At 39.5% G+C, this 21,501-nt stretch overlaps 1 protein-coding gene across 7 annotated transcripts in view; it reads left to right on the forward strand.

Annotated features, from left to right (window-relative positions):
* The window catches only part of DCAF1 (DDB1 and CUL4 associated factor 1), an 82,790-nt gene that overhangs the window by 14,905 nt on the left and 46,384 nt on the right, over positions 1-21,501 (forward strand). For all 7 annotated transcript variants that reach the window (XR_014232809.1, XM_082348138.1, XM_082348134.1 and 4 more), the window contains 3 exons: positions 333-409; positions 2,529-2,602; positions 4,616-4,729. Coding sequence is in view for 6 of the 7 variants with exons in the window: in XM_082348138.1 (XP_082204264.1) it covers positions 333-409; positions 2,529-2,602; positions 4,616-4,729 (265 nt within the window). In the remaining variant the exon portion in view is untranslated. The remainder of the gene's footprint in view (positions 1-332; positions 410-2,528; positions 2,603-4,615; positions 4,730-21,501) is intronic.

Consider the following 21,501-nt stretch of genomic DNA (forward strand, 5'->3'; position numbering starts at 1 on the left):
GTCAGGAGATATTTTGTAGGTAGAGCTTATAGGAATTATTGCTGTGGGGGATGGGGAGAAAAAGGAAGGTTTTAATGATGACTCCTTGTTTTTGGCTTCTGAGGGGATAGTGCTATTTTTTGAGACAGGAGAGTTGGAAAGAAGAATGAATTTGGGAGTGGAAATTGTTTTATGAGATAGTTGTTTAGATCTTTATGTTTGTTAGGAAAATACCCTTTTTCTAATTTTTTGCTTTTATTTTGTACCTTGATTGTTTAATTGACTATTGTAGGTAGTGATACATTTTTTTTGTATGCTTGTCTAGAATTGACCCTGTCTTCTCTTTGTGCTAGGATGTCTGAATTGATTGAAAAAGAAACTGAAGAATATCGTAAGGGGGATCCAGACCCATTTGATGATCGACATCCTGGTGAGACTGTGTTCTCTTAAGCCTGGCTCTAATTTTCTTACAAAAGAAAACTGCTTAATATAAGGAATATTTTTCAATTGAAATAGAATTTATTTGTTAAAATATTGCTCAAGGTGGGGGCAGAGAGGAAAAATAAATTCCTGGAAAAATGGAAATACTTTTAATATTTACCTATTAAATGGAAGATTACTATTACTAGAAGCTAACTTAAAGGAACTGAATTATATAGATATACCTTATTGACTCAGCTGATACGATTACAAAGATGTAAAAAGAGAAATATGTTCTCTCTTTCTGACTTTTAAACCAAAAGATGTTATCCTCTGTGCCTTCATTTTTCTAACAACAATAATTATCCTTTTACTAACGGGGAGATGTGGTTGAGAATGCATTCAGTGCCTTGCTTTTAGTTATGAAATTGATGCTTGGAACCTTGAATAATGAATGAATGGATTTCTTGATGTCTACTTTAGTGTTCCAACAGCTAAAATATGCCATCTCATGTTAATGTGGTTTTCTTTTGGGCTAATTTAATTAGAGCCATGACAAACCAGCCTGCTTTGGCATGGAATTTGCTGTAATACAGAACTGTATGGGACTTGAGACTGCTATTTTATGTTCTCTCTAAGGTAGATTACCAGTGGGCAAAGCTTATGTCGTGTGGGCCCACACTGCATATACATTTTCTCTTTGTAAAACCAGGAGTCCTTTTTGGAGAGAAGAGTCTGAGATTTTGTATGTGGAGAGATAGTGAGAATGAGTGGGACTTATAAAAATAAGAACATTGTATATCCACCCAAATGTTCCAGGGTTTATTTCTGTTTCTTAGACTTTTATTCCCAAATGTAAGTAAGCTAAGCATTTCAGATTGAGTGTCCAGTTGTTTATGTGATGTTACCTGCTGCTCTTGTCCTAGACATCCCCACTTGTGACTTTGAGAATGGCTATTGAACTCACATCTTCAGTAAGGCAATCAGAGCATGAAATAGTAGGAAAGTGAAAAGAAATTAAGTTAATTCATGAGATTGTGAAAAGAATTAAAGAGATGATCATGCTTAGTGACATTGCCTTGGAAAGGATAAAATGATAACGAGGAAGAAGGGAGAGAAGAATGCCTTTTTTCAGTAGAAATTTAAAGACAGTTTTTTTCCTTCCTAACTTATGTTAAGTCATATTTGTCATTAGGCATAATTTCTGTTAATAAAAACAAGGGTCACAGTTTCATCTTTTATAAAGAGAGAAAGTTAAGTAATCTGAGGTCCACGTTTGTTTTTATGGTACCATTCTCTAACTTCTGTTTTTGTGAATTACTTTGGGATATTAATTACAGCTTGGTAAAAACTTTATATCAGCAGCTTATATCTTTTCTTCATCCTAAATTGTATCCTTTGACTAAATTTGCCACTCTGAAAGGAAAATTAAATAGATGATATCTGTTTTAAAAGCAAACCAGTAATTTTCCCAACCATTAACTAATTCTTTTACATTTAGGCTGTGTGTTGAGTAAATCCTAGGTTCCTGGCCTCCTTTCTTTCCCCAGGAGCTCAGAAGTTAAGATGACCAGGTTTATTTTATCTCTAGAATTGGTGATTGCTTGGTGGGATTCCCCCTGTCCCCCAAACCTGGAGTGTCATTACAGGTTTGAGGACACATCTCTGCTGCTGTTGGCATTATAGTTGAGAGATTGGACTTGGAGCCTATCTTCTCCAGGCCACTCATCAAAAGAAGCTGTGCTTCCTTCCTTTCTTTGTCTGGGAAGTCATGGGTTTTCATTCTCTTAGGCGCCTTTATGATTCTTTTGTAGACCTTGTATACTCTTACTGATACTGGTCTGGGTCTAGTGCTTATTTATTTAATTCAGCATTGATGTGTAGGCAATATGCTGGGATATGGGAAGGTTAGAGAGCAGTGTCTCAAATTTTTTATTGTCATTTTTAATTTTAAAGAATGTTCCTTATTAAATCTGATTCATCAAAAGAATCTTTTCTTTGTTTCTGTTAATTTTTGCTGGCCTTTTAATAGTACTTAAACAACCCAGGTGCCTTTCCAGAGGTCTGAGTTGCTTGACTGGGATGACTTACTCATTCCTTTGTTTGTTCCTCCCCTCTTCTTTTGGTAGGTCGAGCTGATCCAGAGTGTATGCTGGGCCACTTGCTGAGAATACTCTTCAAGAATGATGATTTCATGAATGCAGTAGGTTTGCTTCTTACTTTTCTCCAGAGATTATCATCAGCAGATGCTGTACCTTTATTGTTTTTTTGTAAATAGTCTGTTTTCTCCTGAGGCCTTGACAAAGTTGGGAATTGAGTGGGTAGCTTTTTAAATTTGGTATTGGTTCAATGAAATAGACTACTCATGGACTTCTTTATTACCAAAGTCCTGGTTGTGGCCAAGGTGTTTTCTCTTTGGTGTGTACTTTGTTCAGTTGAATATTGGTGAGGGTTCCCAAGGCATCTGTGCTCATTCTGGGGTGAGATGATTTTGAGTTTGGGAATATAGGAGTTCTCTTGGGTTCCTGAATAGAAAATTAAGAGTGATATGTACCGTATGATTCTGCACTGACACTATGGGTGTGTGCATCGGGCATGTGGAGGGAGAGAAAGGTGCCTTATTTAACTCCGGTCTGTTGAGGAGTAAATGAGGGTAAAAAAAAAAAAAAGTATGTATTACTCACAGCTCCTGAACATAGTAATTATTCAATAAATTGTGGCTGTTAGTGATTTTGGAGGTGGAATAGCATGATGCTTGAGAGCATGGGCTTTGGGGTCCATGTTTTGGGTTTAAGTGCACTCTTCATTGACATTTTGATCTTTAGGCAACTTAAGCCTCTCCAAGCTTTATTTTCTCGAAGCTTTATTTCCCTAATCTATAAAATAGGGATGATAGTTCTTACCTTAAAATGTTTTTGTAATCCTTGAATGAAATTAAGCATGAAAAGTGCTTAGTGCAGAACCTGGCATATGAGGGCTCAGTAATTATTAGCTATTATTTTTATCTGTATTATATTAATTCCCAATTTTATTTCTTTATCATTGGTGTCTCTTCTCTGCTTCAGATCACTTCCAGCTGCCTTCTAGACGTTCCCACATGAATATTTCCCACAGGCACCTTGAATTCTGCATGTCTAATTGTTTGCCCCACAGTCTGTTTCTCTTATGGTCTAGCTCAGTAATGGTGTCCTTTCCTAGCCAGCTGGAAGTTATCCTTTATTCCTCTAAGCTTTTTTATTCAGTGAACTTACAGGTCTTATTGTGCCCTCCCCCTTAACCTTCACAAATCCCTCCACTTCTTTCTGCCCTTGTTGCCAGACCTTAGGTTAGCTACCACCATCTCTTGATACTGCAATAGCCTCTTAATTGGTTTCTCTTCTTATCTTGTCCCAACCCATTCTTTACTTATATCCCGAAAATCTTTATCAAATGCAAAAAATGATCATGGCAGTCTCTTGCTTAAAATCCATTAGTGCTTTCCCATTGCTCTCAAGATAAATTTTAAATTTTTTATTTTGGTTTATAAACCCAATCTCATGGCCTCTGTTCTCTCATTTTCAGTTCCTGACCTTTGGCCCTCCTCTCTTTCCCACTCCTCCTTAGCTATTCCTACTTGTCCTTCATGTTCTCGCTTCTGTAGCATCCTGTACTTAATGATATTTGTTTTTCCAGCTGTCACCTCTTTTGGATTATGAACCCTTTGATGGTGGGACTTTGTCTTATTCACTGTTGTATACCCAGCAATAGAACACAGTGCCACTTAGAGATCCAGTATTTATTTGATGAGTGCCAAAAGGAAAGTTTTATTGATACATTTATATATATAAAATATAAAACTCAAATTTTTTCGTTAACTATTGTCAAGAATCAGGGAGGGGTGAGGGGAGGCTTATCTTGCCCTGTTTTATCCTTCTGAAAAAGTGTATATGAGGATGGGGGGTGTTTTCTTTGTGATACTCCTTGAGCTTTAATTTCTATGGTTGCTGAGTTGTTTTAGGGGGATTTGACTTTAAAGTGGCAGAATAAATTATATGGTATTATCATGGCTCAGCAGGATCATAACTATTTCTAATAATTAGAGGTTTAATTAGTAATGTTAGGTATAGTCTTCTTTAATACCCTTTAGGCAAGCTATGGGAATGTATTAAGGATTTATTAGATGTTATTAATTTGATTGGGTTGAATTTCAGATGAGAAGTACTCCTTTTCTTTACAGCTGGTGAATGCATATGTGATGACAAGCCGAGAGCCCCCTTTAAACACTGCCGCTTGCAGACTCCTACTGGACATCATGCCAGGGCTAGAAACTGCTGTCGTCTTTCAAGAAAAGGTACTTACTAAAAAGAAAAGTCAACATTTTATTTTTTAGTTGAATGCTGATCTGTTTTTCTTTGTTAAAATAATTGTTATAGTTTTTTCTTATTATAGTGGTAATCTATATTATAGAATCTTAAGGAATTAAGACACAATAAAAAAAATTTTTAAATAACTATTTTAATGAGTACTTGCTGCTTGGGTGCTGTAGTCTTTTTTAAAATCTTAAGATCATATGTTTTTAGATACGGATTTGTGGATTTAACGATTTATGATCTTATTCAAACTCTTATTCCTTTTTTTTTTTTTTATTGGAATGTAGGTGCTTTACAACGTTGTGTTAGTTTCTGCTGTATAGCAGAGTGAATCAGTTATACATATATGTATATCCACTCTTTTTTAGATTTCCTTCCCATTTAGGTCACCACAGAGCACTGAGTATAGTTCCCTGTGCTATACAGTAGGTTCTCATTAGTTATCTGTTTTGTATATAGTAGCATATATGTATCATTCCCAATCTCCCAATTCATCCCACCCTCCCTTCCCCCTTGGTAACGATAAGTTTGTTTTCTACATCTGTGACTCTATTTCTGCGTTGCAAATAAGTTCATCTGTACCATTTTTGTAGATTTCACATACAAGCGATATTATACGGTATTTGTCTTTCTCTTTATGACTTCACTCTGTATGACAATCTCTAGGTCCATCCACGTCACTGCAAATGATGTTATTTCGTTCCTTTTCTTTTTTTTTTTTTTTTTTTTTTTGGGTTTATTTATTTATTTATGACTGTGTTGGGTCTTTGTTTTCTGTGCGAGGGCTTTCTCCAGTTGCGGCAAGTGGGGGCCACTCTTCATCGCGGTGCGCGGGCCTCTCACTATCGCGGCCTCTCTTGTTGCGGAGCACAGGCTCCAGACGCGCAGGCTCAGTAATTGTGGCTCACGGGCCTAGTTGCTCCGCGGCATGTGGGATCTTCCCAGACCAGGGCTCGAACCCGTGTCCCCTGCATTGGCAGGCAGATTCTCAACCACTGCGCCGCCAGGGAAGCCCCCTTTTCTTTTTTTTTTAATTAATTTATTTATTTTTGGCTGTGTTGGGTCTTCGTTTCTGTGCGAGGGCTTTCTCTAGTTGCGGCAAGCGGGGGCCACTCTTCATCGCGGTGTGCGGGCCTCTCACTATCGTGGCCTCTCCTGTTGCGGAGCACAGGCTTGAGATGCGCAGGCTCAGTAGTTGTGGCTCACGGGCCTCGTTGCTCCACGGCATGTGGGATCTTCCCAGACCAGGGCTCGAACCCTTGTCCCCTGCATTAGCAGGCAGATTCTCAACCACTGCGCCACCAGGGAAGCCCTATTTCGTTCCTTTTTATGGCTGAGTAATATTCCATTGCATATATGTATCACATCTTCTTTATCCATTCCTCTGTCAGTGGACATTTAGCTTGCTTCCATGTCTTGGCTATTGTAAATAGTGCTGCAGGGAATGTCGGGGTGCATGTATCTTTTTGAATTATGGTTTTTTTCTGCGTATATGCCCATAGTGGGATTGCTGGGTCACATGGTAGTTCTATTTTTAGTTTTTTTTAAGGAACCTCCATACTGTTCTCCATAGTGGCTGTACCAATTTACATTCCCACCAACAGTGTAGGAGGGTTCCCTTTTCTCCACACCCTCTTCAGCATTTATTGTTTGTAGATTTTTTAATATTGGTGATTCTGACTGATGTGAGGTTACCTCATTGTAATTTTGATTTGCATTTCTCTAATAATTCAGACTCTTCTTCTTAATGATGAGTAGTCTTCCCCGGTGATGAGGACATTCTGTTCTGAGGAAGGCTGTCCTATTCTTGACAGTATTTTTTTTTTTTTTTTTTAATTTATTTATTTATTTATTTTTGGCTGTGTTGGGTCTTCGTTTCTGTGCGAGGGCTTTCTCTAGTTGTGGCAAGCGGGGGCCACTCACTGTCGCGGCCTCTCCCGTTGCGGAGCACAGGCTCCAGACGCGCAGGCTCAGTAGTTGTGGCTCACGGGCCTAGCTGCTCCGCGGCATGTGGGATCTTCCCGGACCGGGGAACGAACCCGTGTTCCCTGCATTGGCAGGCGGATTCCTAACCACTGCGCCACCAGGGAAGCCCTTGACAGTATTTAATATTCACTCTGAAGGCTGTGCTGTGCTGTGTTTTATGCTATGTGCTGGGAATATTTTGTCAGCAAGATAGGAGCTTACATTTATATGTTTGGAAGAACAGAGACAAACTGATAATTTCAAGTAAGGATAAGTGCTATGAAGACCAGAAAATGGTAATTTGTTAGCTACTGTGTATATTTCAATTGTCAAAAATTAGTTGCTGTGTTTTTAGAAGTAATGTCGATATTTTGGCTCTTAGCATTAAGAATTTCAGTGTGAACTGCGTATGCCATATAGCTTTCTTTGCTTTTAAAGACACTAAAAATTTAATCTTCTGAAAAAATCTGGAAGTCTCAGTATAGTTAAATGCATAAGCCGAGCAAAAGATCTGGAAACAGATTTTCTTAACTTTTAAGAAAATTTTATTACGGAATTGTACCACATAATGTATTTTAGAGAATAACATTGTTATTAATGCTATAGTTTGCAGTATTGTGTAGACTAGATTTAAAAATCTCTAATTAGCTACCACTGTGGGAGACCAAAAAAATCTATCTCCTGTCAAAAATGTTTTAATGCGAGTTCTTTTTTTTTTTTTATGTGAGTTCGTTTGAAAAGCAGGATGAAAATGAAGCACTTACAGCAGTGTATTTGTTATATGCAAGATTTATAGAAGATTACAGATGATTTTACTGTGCTTTGTAAAAGTTTCCTGGTTGTCATTGTAGGAAAATCATCTCTGATTCTTTATAGTTTTATTGTATGTTTAGAATGAAGTGAATACCCTCTGGATGTTGGAAGCATGAAGGGATATTTTGAATAATAAAGCTCTCTGCAAGAACAGTTTTGTATTTTTATTTTATTTATTTATTTATTTTCAATAAATTTATTTATTTATTTATTTGGCTGCATTGGGTCTTTGTTGCTGCGCGCGGGCTTTCTCTAGTTGAGGCGAGCAGGGGCTACTCTTTGTTGCGGTGAGTGGGCTTCTCATTGTGGTGGCTTCTCTTGTTGTGGAACATGAGCTCTAGGCGAGCGGGCTTCAGTAGTTGTGGCTCATGGGCTCTAGAGCGCAGGCTCAGTAGTTGTGGTGCATGGGCTTAGTTGCTCCTGGACATGTGGGATCTTCCTTGACCAGGGCTTGAAACCATGTCCCCTGCATTGACAGGCAGATTCTTAACCACCGCACCACCAGGGAAGTCCTAGAACAGTTTTGTTTCTTAATAACTGATTTTTATTAAGTTGAAAGAAGTGAATTATTCAAAGATAATCATAATTAGGTTGGAAATAACATTGCCTTGAATCCAATGTCCTAGAGCGTGGATTATAAACCTCTAACCTTGTGAGACCTTACCGCTGGATTATATGATGTTCTTTACCTTTCAGAAATATCCTATGCACATATTTTGGTGTGAATCAATGTTTTACTTCTTTAAAAACATTTAATTATAGTGTGTAAATTAATGAGTCAGAAATCATTATTTTTGGGGACTTCCCTGGCGGTCCAGTGGTTAAGACTCCACACTTCCACTGCAGGGGGCACAGGGTCGATCCCTGGTCAGGGGACTTAGATTCTGCATTCTGCGCAGTGCAGCGCCCCCCCCCCCCAAAAAAAAAGAAGAAAAAGAAAACAAAATCATTATTTTTAGACAGATTGGCAACTGGTGTTTCACAAAGCTACAGTTAAAACTCATTGCTTTAGGGCTTCCCTGGTGGCACAGTGGTTAAGAATCCGCCTGCCAGTGCAGGGGACACGGGTTAGAGCCCTGGTCTGGGAAGGTCCCACATGCCACGGAGCAGCTAAGCCCATGCGCCACAACTACTGAGCCTGCGCTCTAGAGCTCTGCAACAAGAGAAGCCACTGCAATGAGAGGCCTGCGCACCGCAACGAAGAGTAGCCCCCACTCGCCGCAACTAGAGAAAATCTGCGTGCAACAATGCAGACCCAGTGTAGCCAAAAATAAATAAAATAAATAAATTTATTAAAAAAAAAGATTCACTGCTTTAGAGCAGTGTTTCTCAAACTTTCTGAACCGATAGTTACACATTTTACTTTTTTTTTTTTTCCAAAAGCTGGGTACATTTTGTTTTACATTGCAACCCATACATTATATGTATCAGAGAGTTTTCTTGAACATTGTTTACCCCTTTGTGTAGTGCATCCTTATAGTTTCTATTTCATTTCTTTTTAAGAGCTGGTTGTAAGTTACTAAATTGATTGTAGTCTAGCTGCTGTTTAAAAAAGTTGCTGGATTGTACTTTCACAGATGTTGAAATAGCTTTAAATTTTATTTTGTTTTATTGTTTTCTGTTTATGCTTGCTGCTCTTTTTTTTTAAGTATAGTTGATTTACAATGCTGTGTTAATTTCTGCTGTACAGCAAGGTGACTTATTTGTATACATATATACATTCTTTTTTTTTTTTTAATATTCTTTTCCATTATGGTTTATCCCAGGAGACTAGATATAGTTCCCTGTGCTATACAGTAGGACCTTGTTGTTTGTCTGTTCTAAATGTAATAGTTTGCATCTGCTAACCCCAAATTCCCAGTCCATCCCTCTCCCTCCCTCCACCCCCCTTGGTAACCACAAGTCTGTTCTCTATGTCTGTGAGTCTGTTTCTGTTTTGTAGATGGGCTCATTTGTGCCATATTTTAGATTCCACATATAAGTGATATCACGTGATATTTGTCTTTCTCTGTCTGACTTTACTTAGTATGATAATCTCAGGTTGTATCCATGTTGCTGCAAATATCATAATTTCGTTCTGTTTTATGGCTGAGTCGTATTTCGTTATATATATGTACCACATCTTCTTTATCCATTCATCTGTCGATGGACCTTTCGGTTGTTTCCATGTTTTGGCTATTGTGAATAGTGCTGCTATGAACATAGGGGTACCTGTATCTTTTTATTTATTTATTTTTGGCTGTGTTGGGTCTTTGTTGCTGCGTTTGGGCTTTCTCTAGTTGCGACGAGTGGGGGCTACTCTTCGTTGCATTGGGCGGGCTTCTCATTGCGGTGGCTTCTCTTGCTGCGGAGCACGGGCCCTAGGCGCGTGGGCTTCAGTAGTTGTGGCACGTGGGCTCAGTGGTTGTGGCTCACGGGCCCTAGAGTGCAGGCACAGTAGTTGTGGCTCATGGGCTTAGTTGCTCCACGGCATGTGGGATCGTCCCGGAGCAGGGCTCAAACCTGTGTCCCTTATATTGGCAGGCGGATTCTTAACCGCTGTGCCGCCAGGGAAGCCCCTGTCTTTTTGAATTATAATTTTGTCTGGGTATATGCCCAAGAGTGGGATTGCTGGATCATATGGTAACTGTATTTTTACTTTGCTGAGGAACCTCCATACTATTTTCCAGTATAGTGGCTGCACCAACTTACATTACCACCAACATTGTAGGAGGGTGCCCTTTTCTCCACACCCTCTCCAGCATTTGTTATTTGTAGACTTTAAAAAAAAAAAAAAAAAGATAAATAAATAAATAAATGGCTGTGTTGCGTCTTCATTCTGCACGCAGGCTCTCTCTAGTTGCAGCGAGCAGGGGCTACTCTTCATTGCAGTGCGCAGGCTTCTCATTGCGGTGGCTTCTCTTGTTGTGGAGCTCTAGGCACACGGGCTTCAGTAGTTGTGGCGCGCAGGCTCTAGAGCGCAGGCTCAGTAGTTGTGGCACACGGGCTTAGTTGCTCCGCGGCATGTGGGATCTTCCTGGACCAGGGCTTGAACCCGTGTCCCCTGCATTGGCAGGCGGATTCTTAACCACTATGCCACCAGGGAAGTCCCTGTTATTTGTAGACTTTTTAACGATGGCAATTCTGACTGGTGTGAGGTGGTACCTCATTTTAATTTTGTTCCACATTTCTCTAATAATTAGTGATGTTGAGCATCTTTTCACGTGCCTACTGACCATCTGCATGTCTTCTTTGGAGAAATGTCTATTAAGATCTTCTGTCGATTTTTCAATTGGGTTGTTTGTTTTTTTGTTGAGTTGTATGAGCTGTTTGTATATTTTGGAGATTAAGCAGTTTTGGTCGCATCATTTCAAATATTTTCTCCCATTCTGTAGGTTTTTCTTTTTTTTTTTTTTTTTAACATTTATTTATTTATTTGGCTGTGCTGGTTCTTAGTTGCCATGTGCGGGATCTTCGTTGCCGCGTGTGGGATCTTCCTTGCCACATGTGGGATCCTTGTTGCTGTGTACAGGATCTTCAGTTGCGACATGTGGGATCTTTTAGTTGTGGCATGCGAACTCTTAGTTGCAGCATGTGGGATCTAGTTTCCTGACCAGGGATTGAACCTGGGCCCCCTGCATTGGGAGTGTGGAGTCTTAGCCACTGGACCACCAGGGAAGTCCCTCATTTCTTTTAAATGATTTCCTTTGCTGTGCAAAAGCTTTTAAGTTTGATTAGGTCCCATTTTATTTTTGTTTTTATTTCTGTTGCCTTGGGAGACTTGACTTAAGAAACCATTGGTACAATTTATGTCAGAGAATGTTTAGCCTGTGCTTTCTTCTAGGAGTTTATGGTATTATGTCTTATGTTCAAGTCTTTAAACCATTTTGAGTATTTTTGTGCATGGTGTGAGTGTGTGTCCTGACTTCACTGATTTTCATGTGGCTCTCCTAACTTCACTGATTTACATGTGGCTGTCCAACTTTCCCAGTACCACTTGCTGAAGAGACTGTCTTTTTCCCATTTTATAGTCTTGCTTCCTTTGTCCACGATTAATTGAATGTAGGTGTGTAAGTTTATTTTTGGGCTCTCTATTCTGTTCCATTGATCCATATGTCTGTTTTTGTACTGCTACCACACTGTTTTGATTACTGTACCTTTGTAGTATTGTCTGAAGCCTGGGAGAGTTATGCCTCCTGCTTTGTATTTTTTCCTCAGGATTTCTTTGGCAATTCTGGGTCTTTTATGGCTCCATATGAATTTTTGCATTATTTGTTCTAGTTCTGCAAAAAATGTCATGGGTAATTTGATAGGGGTTGCTTTAAATCTGTGGATTGCTTTGGGTAGTATTGCCATTTTAATAATATTAATTCTTCCAATCCAAGAGCATGGGATATCTTTCCATTTCTTTGCATTCTCTTTAATTTCCTTTTGTAATGTTTTACAGTTCTCAGCATATAAGTCTTTCACTTCCTTGGTCAGGTTTATTCCTAGGTATTTTATGTTTTTTTGGTGTGATTTTTAAAGGTCTTGTTTTTATACATTCTCTTTCTGATATTTCATTGGTTTTTAAAAAATATATTTATTTATTTATTTAGCTGTGTCGGGTCTTAGTTGTGGCACTCTGGATCTTCATTGCGGCACGCAGGATCTTTCATTGCGGCGCATGCTCTTCATTGTGGTGCACAGACTCTAGAGAGCATGGGCTCAGTAGTTGTGGTGAGCAAGCTCTCTAGTTGTGGCACATGGGCTCCAGACTCTGCGGGCTTAGTAGTTGTGCCGCACGGGCTCCATGGCCCGCGGACTGTCCAGTTGTGGCGCATGGGCTCTAGGGCATGCAGGCTTAGTAGTTGACAGCACACAGGCTTAGTTGCCCTGCGGCATGTGGGATCTTAGTTCCCCGACCAGGGATCGCCCCTGCGTCCCCTGCATTGGATGGCGGATTCTTAAGCACTGGACCACCAGAGAAGTCCCTGATATTTCATCATTAGTGTCAAGAAATTTATGCAACCGATTTCTGAATGTTAATCTTGTATCCTGCTACTTTTCTGAATTCCTTTATAAGATCTAGTTGTTTTAGTGTGGAATTCTTAGGATTTTCTATATATAGTATCATGTCATCTGCATTTAGTGACAATTTTACCTCTTCCCTTCCAATTTGGATACCTTTTATTTTTCTTGTCGGATTGCTGTGGCTAGGACTTCCAATACTATGTTGAATAGCAGTGGTAAGAGTGGGCATCCTTGTCTTGTTCCAGGTTTTAGTGGGAAGGCTTTCAGCTTTTCACCACTGAGTATTATATTGGCTGTGGGTTTGTCATAAATGGCTTTTATTATGTTGAGATATGTTCCCTCTATACTCACTTTGGTAAAAGTTTTTATCATGGATGATGTTGAGTTTTGCCAAATGCTTTTTCTGCATCTATTGAGATAATCACGTGGTTTTTGACTTTTCTTTTGTTTATGTGGTGTATTACGTTGATTGCTTTGCAGATGTTGAACTGTTCTTGTGAACTTGGGATGAATCCCACTTGGTTGTGGTGTACGATCTTTTTTATGTGTTGTTGGATTCAGTTCGCTAATATTTTGTTGAGAATTTTTGCGTCTATGTTCATCAAAGATATTGGCCTGTAATTTTCTTTTTTGTTGGTATCTTTGTCTGATTTTGGTATCAGGGTGATGGTGACTTCATAGAATGTCTTTGGGAGTGTTTCCTCCTCTTCAGTCTTTTGGAAGAGTTTTAGAAGAATCAGTGCAAGTTCTTCTTTGTATGTTTGGTAGAATTTGCCTGTGAAGGCACCTGGTCCTGGACTTTTGTTTGTAGGGAGTTTTTTAAATTACAGATTCTACTTCACTTCTAGTCATCAGTCTGTTCAGATCATCTGTTTCTTCTTGATTCAATTTTGGTGGGCTGTATGTTTGTAGAAAGTTGTCTATTTCTTGTAGGTTGTCAAATTTGTTGGCATATAATTGTTCATATTATTCTTCTATGGTTTTTTTGTATTTCTATTGTACTAGCTGAGATTTCTCCTTTTTCATTTCTTATTTTATTTGGGTTCTTGCTCTTTTCTTCTTGGTGAGCCTGGCCAGAGGTTTGTCAATTTTGTTTACCCTTTCAAAGAACCAGCTCTTGGTTTCTTTTTTTTGGGGGGTCACGCTGCGTGGCTTGTGGGATCCTAGTTCCCTGACCAGCGATTGAACCTGGGCCCTCAGCAGTGAAAGTGCGGAGTCCTAACCACTGGACCACTGGGGAATTCCCTTTCTGTTGTTTTTTAAACCTCTGTTTATTTCCACTCTGATCTTTATTGTTTTCTTCCTTCTGCTGACTATGGGTTTCGTTTGTCCTTTTTCTAATTTTTTCAAGTGGTAGGTTAGGTTGTTTATTTGAGACTTTTCTTGTTTTTTGAGGAAGGACTGTGTCACTATGAACTTCCCTCTAAGAACTGCTTTTGCTGCATCCCATGGATTTTGTATGGTTGTGTTTTCATTGTTGCTTTTCTCAAGGTATTTTTTAAATTTCCTTTTTGATTTCCTTGTTGACCCATTGGCTTTTTAGTAGCATGTTGTTTAGTCTCCATGTAATCATTTTTTTCTCATTTCTTTTCCTATGGTTGATTTCTAGTTTCATGCCATTGTGTTCAGAGGAGATGCTTGAAATAATTTCTGTACTCTTAAATTTGTTGAGGTTAGTTTTGTGCCCTAGTATGTGGTCAGTCCTAGAGGGAGTGTTCCATGTGCACTTGAAAAGAATGTGTATTCTGGTTTTTTTTTGGATGTAATATCCTGAAAATATCAATTAAATCTAAGTGTTGTATCATTTAGGATCTCTGTTGCCTTATTGATTTTCTGTCTAGAAGATCTCTTCATTGATGTGAGTGGGGTGTTAAAAGTCTCCTATTATATTCCCATCAATTTCTCCTGTTATGTCTGTATTTGTTTTACGTATTTGGTTGCTCTTGTATCAGTCGCACATATGTTGACGAAGTGTAAAATCTTCTTCTTATATTGATCCTTTTATATAGTGTCCTTCTTTATCTTTCTTATGGCCTTTGTTTTATTTTTTTAATTTTTAAAATATTTATTTATTTATTTATTTTGGCTGCACTGGGTGTTAGTTGTGGCACGTGGGATCTTAGTTGCAGCATGTGGACTTCTTGGTTGCGACATGCAGACTGGACTCTTAGTTGTGGCATGAGGACTCTTAGTTGCGGCTTGCGGACTGTTTAGTTGCGGCATGCATGCGTTATCTAGTTCCCCGACCAGGGATCGAACCTGGGCTCCCTGCATTGGCACAGAGTCTTACACATTGGACCACCAGGGAAGTCCTTGGCCTTTGTTTTAAAGTCTGTTTTGTCTGCTAGGAATATTGTAGCTCCTGCTTTCTTGTCATTTCTGTTTGCATGAAATGAAATACCTTTTTCCATCCCCTCACTTTCAGTGTGTGTCCTTTGTCCTAAGATGGGTCTCTTGTAGGTCGAATATTGTAGGCTCTTGTTTTTTTAATCCAGTCTGCCACTCTTTGTTTTTGAATGGAGCATTCGGTCCATTGACGTTTAAGGTAATATTGATACATATATATTTATTGCCATTTTAAACTTTGTTTTCAGCTGTTTCTATATTCCTTGTTTGTTCCTTGTTCTTTTTGTTTTTCTTTTTGGGGTTTGATGATTTCTTTTTGTTTTATGCTTGGGTTGTTTTTGGTTTTTGTGAATCTATTGTATGTTTTTGATTTGTGGTTGCCCTGTTTTTCAAGTAGGTTAACCCCTTCCTAGTTCTGCTTGCTTTAGACTGATAGTCATATAGGCCCAAACACATTCTAAAAAAAAAAAATCTACATTTCCTTAGTTCTTCCCCAAATTTTATGATTTTGATGTCCTTTTTTTAATTCTTCATCTTTATCCTTTTGCTGTTCCTTGCATTTATGATCACTTTCACAAATAGGTGGTGGTTTTTTTTTCCTTTTTGATTTGTATATTAGCTAATTTAAGTGATTTACTTTCCAATTGCTATCTCCCTGTATCTTCCTGCTTCTTTTAGAGAAGACCTTTCAATATTTCTTTTAGGATAGATTTAGTATTGCTGTATTCTTTTAGTTTTTGCTTGTCAGAGAAATTATTTCTCCTCCTATTCTAAATGATAATTTTGCTGGGTAGAGTATTCTAGGTTGCAGATTTTTCCTGTTCAAGACTTTGAATATATTTTGCCACTCCCTTCTGGCCTGCAGCATTTCTGTAGAGAAATCAGCTGATAGCCATATTGGGCCTTCCCTTGTAATTAACTCTTTGTTTTTCTCTTGCTGCCTTTAGTATTCTCTCTTTATCTTTAACTTTTGCCATTTTTATTATCATATATCTTGGTATGTAGGTCTGTCTGGGTTCATCTTGTTTGGGACCCTCTGTGCTTCGTATATGTGGATATCTGTTTCCTTCTTTAAATTTGGGAAGTTTTCAGCCATAATTTCTTCAGATACATTTTCAATCCCCTTTTCTCTTTCTTCTCCCTCTGGAATCCCTGTTATGTGTATTTTGGCATGGTTTATATTATCCCATAGGTCTGTTAATGTTGCTTTCATTTTTTTTTCATTTGTTTTTCTTTTTTAAAAATTAACTAATTAATTAATTTGGATGTGCTGGGTCTTAGTTGCGGCATGTGGGATCTTTGTTGCCGTGTGCGGGGTCTTCATTTCGGTGTGTGGGATCTTTAGTTGCGGCATGCGGGTCTTAGTTGCGGCATCCAGGATCTTTTTTTTTAGTTGTGGCACGTGGGATTTTTAGTTGCGGCATGCAGGATCTTTTAGTTGCAGCATGCGGCTCTTAGTTGCAGCATGCGGGATCTAGTTCCCTGACCAGGGATCAAACCCGGGCCCCCTGCATGGGGAGCATGGAGTCTTAACTGCTGGACCAGCAGGGATATCCCTCATTTGGTTTTCTGTCTACTCTTTTGTTTGGGTAATTTCTATTATTCTATCTTGCAGATCACTTATTCTTTCTTCTGCATTATTTATTTTGCTATTCGTTGCATTTAGCTTAGATTTCTCCTCAGCAAATGAATTTTCTAATTTTTCTTGTCTCCTCCTTATAGTTTCTAGTTCCTTTTTACAGTAATCTGCATTTCTGTTGAAAACCTTTCTTAGTTCCTTCACTATTTTCATTACCTCCTTTTTGAACTCGGTGTCTGTTAGACTGAAGAGGTCTGTTTCTTTGTTTGTTCCTTCAGGGGAATTCTCTTGGTCTTTTAATTGGGAGTGGTTCCTCTGCTTCTTCATTTTGCTTATATTTCTCTTACTCTGTGAGTTTAAGAGATACAAATACCTACAGTAGTCTTGGAGGGCTATTTATTATGGGAGCGTCCCTGCATAGCTTGTGTGGGTTTAATATTTTTTTGGTCTGAGGGCTGTTTTTGGTTTGGGTGCTTGCTGTTTCTTTCCTCCGCATGTGCTGGTCATTATCCCCTTGTTAGGGGGTATGCAGGCCTGCAGCCCGCTCATGGGACCCTTGGTGCCAGTGGGCTGCATGTGCTTCCGGGGAGGCGGGGGCATTGGTTGGTGCCAGGTTTTGGGACCCTTGGCCAGCCGTCCATGCCTGACTGTGGAGTCCAAGATGGCAGCGGCAGCTATTGCCCACCCCTGGAGCTTGTGTAGGTGGTGCCCTGCTGCCTGAGAGAGGGCGTGGAGAAAGAAGCTTCTGTGGCAGGCCCACCCCTCTCCTCGTGGGCCCCCCAACAATGGTGCCTTGCCCCTCTGGGGGGCCCAGGCTTCCTCCCATAGTCCCTCGGTTATAGCGCACCACACCCTAGCCCCCTCAGGCTGTCACCATGCAGCCAGTCCCAGTCCTCTTCCCGGTTCTGACCTTCAAAGCACAAGCCTCAGCACTCAGCCCCTGACCCCCTCAGTGGAAGAGTGAGCATCTTGGGCTGGGGAGTGCCAGGTGGCAGCACCGACTGGCTGTGCTGGTGTCTCTCCTCTTTGCCCTCTGCAAACTGGTTGCTGCACTCTCCCCTGAGGCTCCGGAGCTCCCCCTCCATTCGGGCTGTTCTCCCTGCCAGTGAGGGGACTTCCCAGTGTGTGGAAACCTTTCCTTTTTCACAGTTCTCTCCCAAGTATGCAGGTGCTGTCCCGTTTCCTTTCGTGCTTTTTTTTTTTCTTTTGTCCTACCCAGTTACATGGAGATTTTCTAGCCCTTTTTGAAGTCTGAGGTCTTCTGCCAGCATTCAGTAGGTGTTCTGTGAGAATCGTTCCACATGTAGATGTATTTTTGATGTATTTGTGGGAGAAGGTGAGCTCCATATCCTACTCCTCTGCCATCTTTATCATTCTTTTAAATTTTATTTTTATTTAAAATAATTTGGCTGGGCTTCCCTCGTGGCACAGTGGTTGAGAATCTGCCTGCTAATGCAGGGGAGACGGGTTCGAGCCCTGGTCTGGGAAGATCCCACATGCCGTAGAACAGCTAGGCCCGTGAGCCACAATTACTGAGCCTGCGCATCTGGAGCCTGTGCTCCGCAACAAGAGAGGCCGCGATAATGAGAGGCCCACGCACCGCGATGAAGAGTGGCCCCCGCTTGCCACAACTAGAGAAAGCCCTTGCACAGAAACGAAGACCCAACACAGCCATAAATAAATAAATCAATAAAATGAAAAAAAAAATTTGGCTGTATAGTTTCTTCATTATATTAAGTGTGTTATAGAACAGAGTACTTTTATATTGTTTACATACCAGGTTTTTTGTACTGTTTACGTTTATCAGTGTATGCTCTTAATCCAGTGAGAACAGGACCTTTAGGGACTTAATTAAGAGTACTGCTTTAACGTTTTTTTTTCTTTGGGGTTGTCTCAGATTATTGGAGGTCAGAGGGATAAAATCGGAGAGAATGAAATCTCAGAAAGTGTAACCTTTAAGCCAGCGTTTTCAAGATTTTATACTCTGGAACATTAAGATTCCCCTAAAATGTTAATAGGTGTTTTATGATGAAAATGTCCACATGGTCAGTTAGGTAGATGGCTACTGTTTATTGAGTGCCAGTCCTGTGCTAAGCATTTGATTTGCATCGTATCACTTAATTCTCACAGCATCCCATGAGGTAGGAAGAAAACCATGAGTCTATGGTATTTCAGAATCAGAGAGAAAAGAAATGGTTTTAATACAGAAGGGACAAGACCCAGATCTATCAAGATGACTAACCAGGATAACTTACAAACTCTCCCGTTGCACACAAATACAAATTTCGGGTAAACTATAATAAACTCTTAGAGAAATTCCTAGGTGCCAGAAATGAAGATGGAACTGTAAAAGTAAAGTGGTAATTGAGGACAGGGACAAAATCTTGGGTGAGGAATTAGAATGGGGACCCTGACCTCCATATAAAACTGGGATTCCCTAAGGACCTTCATTGAAACAATGGAAAAGGAAACTATCTGCTTTATTCTGTGGGAAGATGATAGATTTCTCACTCTCTGACTCCACTCTGAGGGGCAGGGGCATGGGCATGTAAGTCTCCCCTGAGAAACTCTGGGCATGGGCCTTATTTGGGTATATGTTTGAAATTTCTATTTTGATTGGGAACCCCAAAGTCAAGATATTAACAACAAACAATTGTTTTGGACCAGTGATATTCTTTGGTTGTCTGGCAAAAGCAAATACAGAACTCCTGTGGTGGAGAAGCTTTCACAATCTGGGCCACAAGGGATTTTCACAGAAAAAACAATTTCCACAAAAAGTGAGCTCACAAAAAAATTACAAAGTATCCCAGCAAATAATCCTCCATGATTAGGAGTCAACAATTAAACAATGACTGGATATGTTTCCTTTTCAGATTTTTCATTACTAGTGTATAGAAATGCAACTGATTTTTGTGTATTGATTTTGTATTCTGCAACTTTGCAGAATTCATTTATTCTAACAGGTTGTTGTGTGTGTGTGTGTGTGTGTGTCTGTGTGTGTGTGTGTGTGTGTGTGTGTGTGGAAACTTTAGAGCTTTTTATGTATAAGATCATGTCATTTGTGAACAGAGATAATTTTATTTCTTCCTTTCCAACACAGATGCCTTTAATTTCTTTTTCTTGCCAGTACTATGTTGAATAGAAGTGGTGAAAGCAGACATCCTTGTCTTGTTTTTAATCTTTGGAGAAAGTCTGTCAGACTTTTACGGTTGAGTGTAGTGTTAGCTGTGATTTTTTCATGACTGGCATTTATTATGTTGAGGAAGTTTCTTTCTATTTCTAGTTTATTAAGTGTTTTTTAATGAAAGGGATTTTACTTTTGTCAGATTCTTTTTGCCTCAGTTGACATGGTCATGTGGTTTTCTACTAATTCACAAAAATTAATTCACACTGATTCTATTAACGTGGTGTGTTACATAGATTGATTTTTGTATTTTGAACCATATGTACCTGGGTAAATCCACTTGGTCGTGGTATATACAGTAATCCTCTTAGTATGCTGCTGAATTGAGTTTGCAAGTATTTTTTGAGAATTTTTGCATCAGTATTCATAAGGAATATCTGTAGTTTTCTTGTACTATCTTTGTGTCTTGCTTTGGTATCAGGGTGATGCTGGATTCATAGAATGAGTTAGGAAGTGTTCCTTCTCATTAATTTTTTGGAAGAGTTTGAGAAGGCTTGGTATTAATTCCTTAAATGGTAAAATTTACCAGTTAAGCGATCTGGTCCTAGGTTTTTCTGTTTTGGGAGGGTTTTGACAACTGATTCAGTCTCCTTACTGGTTATACGTCTGTTCAGTTATTCTGTTTCTTCATTAGTCCATTTTGGTAGATTGTGTTTCTAGGAATTTGTCCGTTTAATCTAAGTTACTCAATTTGTTGGTGTACAGTTGTTTATAGTGTTCTCCTGTAATCCACTCCCCCCCTTTTTTTTTTTGGCCATGCCGCATGTGGCTTGTGGGATCTTAGTTCCCCGACCAGGGATTGAACCTGGGCCCTCGGCCATGAAAGTGTGGAGTCCTACCCACTGGACCACCGGGGAATTCCCTTATAATCCTTTTTATTCCTGTAAAATTGGTAGTCATGTTCCCCCTTTCTTTTTTAAAAAAAATTTTAAAATTTATTTATTTTTTTGGCTGCATTGGGTCTTTGTTGTGGTGCGTGGGCTTCTCATTGCGGTGGCTTCTCTTGTTGCAGAGCACGGACACTAGGCAGTGGGCTTCAGTAGTTGCAGCACGTGGGCTATGTAGTTGTGGTGGGCGGGCTCTAGGGCACGTGGGCTCAGTAGTTGTGGTTCATGGGCTCAGTAGTCATGGCTTGTGAGCTCTAGAGCACAGGCTCAGTAGTTGTGGTGCATGGGCTTAGTTGCTCTGCGGCATGTGGGATCTTCCTGGACCAGGGCTTGAACCCGTGTCCCCTGCATTGGCAGGTGGATTCTTAACCACTGCACCACTGGGGAAGTCCTCCCTTTTCATTTTTGATTCTAGTAATTTGTCTTCTCTCCTTTTTTTTTTTCTTGATCAGTTTAGCTAAAGGTTTGTCAATTTTGTTGATCTTTTCAAAGCAACAACTTTTGGTTTCATTAATTTTCTGTATTTTTCTATTTGCTATTTTGTTTATCTCCATTCTAATCTTTATTATTATTATTTTTTACTTCTGCTATCTTTGGGTTTTATTTGCTCTTTCTTGTTCCTTAAAGTGTACAGTTTAGTTATTAATTTGACCTTTTTTTGTTTTTAACTTTATGTGCTTGCAGCTGTAAATTTCCCTCTTTGCATTGCTTTTGCGGTATCCCATAAATTTTGGTATGCTGTGTTTTTGTTTTCATTCATCTCAAGGTATTTTCTAATTTCCCTGTGATTTCTTCTTTGACACTTTCGTTGGTTAAGACTGTTGATTTCCACATATGAATTTTCCAGTTTTCTCTTGGGATGTTGATTTCTCATTTCATTCCATTGTGATCGGAAAAAATTATTTGTAAGAGGTCAGTTCTTTTTAAATTATTAAGACTTGTTTTGTGGCCTAACATATAGTCTCTTTTGGGAAATGTTCCATGTGT

This window comes from Balaenoptera borealis (genome assembly GCF_965194805.1).
Source record: "Balaenoptera borealis genome assembly, chromosome: 12".
In the NCBI taxonomy this organism is placed as follows: Eukaryota; Metazoa; Chordata; class Mammalia; order Artiodactyla; family Balaenopteridae; genus Balaenoptera; species Balaenoptera borealis.